Genomic DNA, 2,868 nt, shown 5'->3' with positions numbered 1-2,868 from the left:
CCGCGAGCGAGGGGCGCCTGGCAGCCGGGTGCCCGGACTGACCATGAGGCCCCTGCTGCTCCTGGCCCCGCTGGCCTGGCTGCTCCTGGCCGAGGCAAAAGGCGACGCCCAGCCGGAGGGTAAGACGCGGGCCGCGGGCGGGAGCGGGAGTGGGTCTGGGTTCCGGCCTCCTGGCGACTCACTGAGAGGTGACTTGGACAAATCGTGTCCCCTCCCCGGGCTGAGGTCCTCTGAGAGTCGATGTCCATTCAGCACCCACCCGCCTACTGCCATCAAGTCATCCGGACTCCTTAGGGTTTCCGAAACCTCCGAGCCAGACGGGCGCCGACAGCCTCATTTTCTTCAGCCGAGAGGCTAGTGGGTTTGAACTGCTAGCCTTGACGTTAACAATCCAATGTAACCCACTGCGTCACGTGGGCTCCTTTCATTCTGCATCCAACCCGCTGCCATCGGTTGGATTCCAAAGTATAGCGACCTTGTAGGTCAGAGTAGAACACCCCTTTGGGTTTCCCAGGCTGTGAATCCTAGTGGGAGCCGAAAGCTTATCTTCTTTCGCCGATCAGCTGTTAGCAGCCCAATGATTGTTCAGCTGTTAGCAGCCCAATGCGTAACCCACCGCACCCCTAGGACGTTCATTATTTCCCTCCTACTACGATTGCCACTGCCGGTGACTGTAACTGTTAGAGCGCAGCAGGCTGGCTCTCCACTCTCAAAGGACCCTAGGAAGTAGGTCTGTCTGGCATTCCCGTTTCCCCAGTCTTCAAGCAGCAGCCACTTACCCACAGACCCACAGTTTGTGTGTCTTGGGGCCTGCATTCAGATGTGTGTCTCGTTTCAGAGCCAGTGGGCCTGACGGAGCGGGTGGGGAGTGGGGTGGTGGTGGTGGAGAGGGACTGATGGGGTGGGGTGAACTGAAACAATTTGCACTTTGACTTGTGGCCTCCGCCATGTGCACCCACTTCACCCCCCACCCGTGGGTTTCACACAGGAGGAAATGGAGGTCCAGAGAGTAAAGCAATTGCTCTGAGTTATCCTGTTTAGTGCTTCTAGTTCCCCAAGCAGAGGGCATCTCAGTGCACCCCACCCCCACGCTCCCAGCCCCCTGGTGAGCTACCGGAGTCAAGGAGGACACAGATCCCAGGTCGCCTAACAGAGCCACCTGTGGAACCTGCCTTGGTGGTTCCTGTTCCCCTGGGTGCCCCCCTCTCCTCATCTGGAGAACCTGGAGCTTGAGCAAGGGGAAGGCCTGGGACCCACCTTTTCTGGAGAACCTCCTTTGTGTCAGGTTGAGCCCGAGGCCACATGTTCCCTGTGACAAAGCCCAAAGGTGCTGAGTCCCCATGGGGTCCCCTGCTTTAGCCTGCACAGTGGAGGTGAGTGATAGGCCACTCCTGGAGCTGTGTGTAAGGGGTCAGCCTGCTGCTTGGCCTGGAAAGGCCCTCAACAAAGCTCCTTTCCTCTCCTGGGCTCAGGGCTGCCAGCAGGGCTCTGTGAATGGCCAAAGAATCCAGGGAGGGGAGGGCACTCACTAGTCCACTTGCTGGCAGGGAGCCGGGAGCCCTTCAAGAAATCGCCTTCCCCGTCCCTACTGCCTCTTGTTCCTCAGCTTCTGCTATCATGAACTTGAGCTCCTTCCACCCCATACTCACCCCATAAGAGAAGTGAGCTGCATCCAGCCTCCCACGCAAGCCCAGAGAGGGAGGGAGAGGGCTTCCGGTGTCCTGATCTGCAGCGGGTGACACAGCACGGAGCGCACAGACCCCTGAGAGTGGGATTCGAGGTGTCACCGAGCTCACCCAGCAAAGCCCTGAGTAGAGTAAGCACAGTTTCCAGGCCTGGGCTGTCGGACCTTTTACTTCCCTGGCCCCATTTAGACCCTCTAGATCAGGAATCCTAGTCCCATTTGGTGGTTGGAGAAGCTGAGCCCTGGGCTCAGGTTACCACAGCTGATTGGCAGAGAGTTGATGGACTCAAGCTTGCTGCTCATTCCCTTTGGCCCCCATCTCCTAGGGACCCTCAGCTACGTGGCTGAGAGGGCAGGGGTGGAGTGTGTGTGTGTGTGTGTGTGGGGGGGTGTTCTTGCAGCTCATGTTCGAGCTGCCCACTGACTGGTTAATGCTGCAGAGTGAGCACCCCAGAGGCTAGCTCCTCCCTCCCCTGGCCGGGCTGGGGGCCTCCTGGGCCAGCGCCATATGCTGGGATGCATGGACAGCTACTGAGTATTCAGTGGGGCCACCCATAAGTGTACCTGTCTGCCCTTCTGGGCACCGTGAGACTCAGGGTGGGGATGAGAATTTGCTGTGGACTCTTGGGGGATGGGTGGTAAGGGGGCTCTGGGCAGTTTGTCCACCCCCTGGACTGAAGGCCCATGGACTTGGGGTGTGAAGTATAGAATGTCATTTTCTCTAATGCAGTTTTCTCTCTTGGGGACTCCCTAACTGAGGGAGGGGGCAGGGCTTCTGGCCTCTGTGGCCTTCCCGTCTGTTAGGGGAGGCATGACCCTCTGCTTTCAAGGGTCTAGCTGAGGGCCGAGGCCTTGCCCCTTGCTGGGGGAGCTCCGAGGCCAGTGGGAGAGACAGAAACATGCTGTCCCCGAGCAACATCCAGACAGACAGATGCGCAGAGGGCTGAGTGGGATGGTCAGGAGGTACGGGGGTCCCTTGTCCCCCTGCAGAGGCAGCTGGCTGACCCTACCCTCTCCCCGCTGGACTGAACCTTCCCTTTGGGGTTCGGTTTGGCCACCGAGAGGGAACACCAGCTGGGACCCAACAGTGCCGAGTTCAGAGGCCTGGGACATGAGCCAGGCTTGGCCAGGGTCCTGGTCCCAGCAGGGAAGGGGGCTGTCCAGGAGTCAAGCTGCCTGCCCCC

At 59.6% G+C, this 2,868-nt stretch overlaps 1 protein-coding gene across 1 annotated transcript in view; it reads left to right on the top strand.

Moving 5' to 3' along the window:
- The first annotated feature begins 11 nt into the window (after nucleotides 1–11).
- Nucleotides 12–2,868, top strand: part of PLOD1 (procollagen-lysine,2-oxoglutarate 5-dioxygenase 1) — a 38,662-nt gene continuing 35,805 nt past the window's right edge. Inside the window, exon 1 of the mRNA XM_004705425.2 lies at nucleotides 12–119. Within this exon, the coding sequence (XP_004705482.1) occupies nucleotides 44–119 (76 nt within the window). The 5' untranslated portion in view covers nucleotides 12–43. The remainder of the gene's footprint in view (nucleotides 120–2,868) is intronic.

The sequence above is a fragment of the Echinops telfairi genome, unplaced genomic scaffold (assembly GCF_000313985.2).
Source record: "Echinops telfairi isolate 266 unplaced genomic scaffold, ASM31398v2 ScPeMD7_7457;HRSCAF=8495, whole genome shotgun sequence".
In the NCBI taxonomy this organism is placed as follows: domain Eukaryota; kingdom Metazoa; phylum Chordata; class Mammalia; order Afrosoricida; family Tenrecidae; genus Echinops; species Echinops telfairi.
This window is presented reverse-complemented; position numbering and strand designations above follow the sequence as displayed.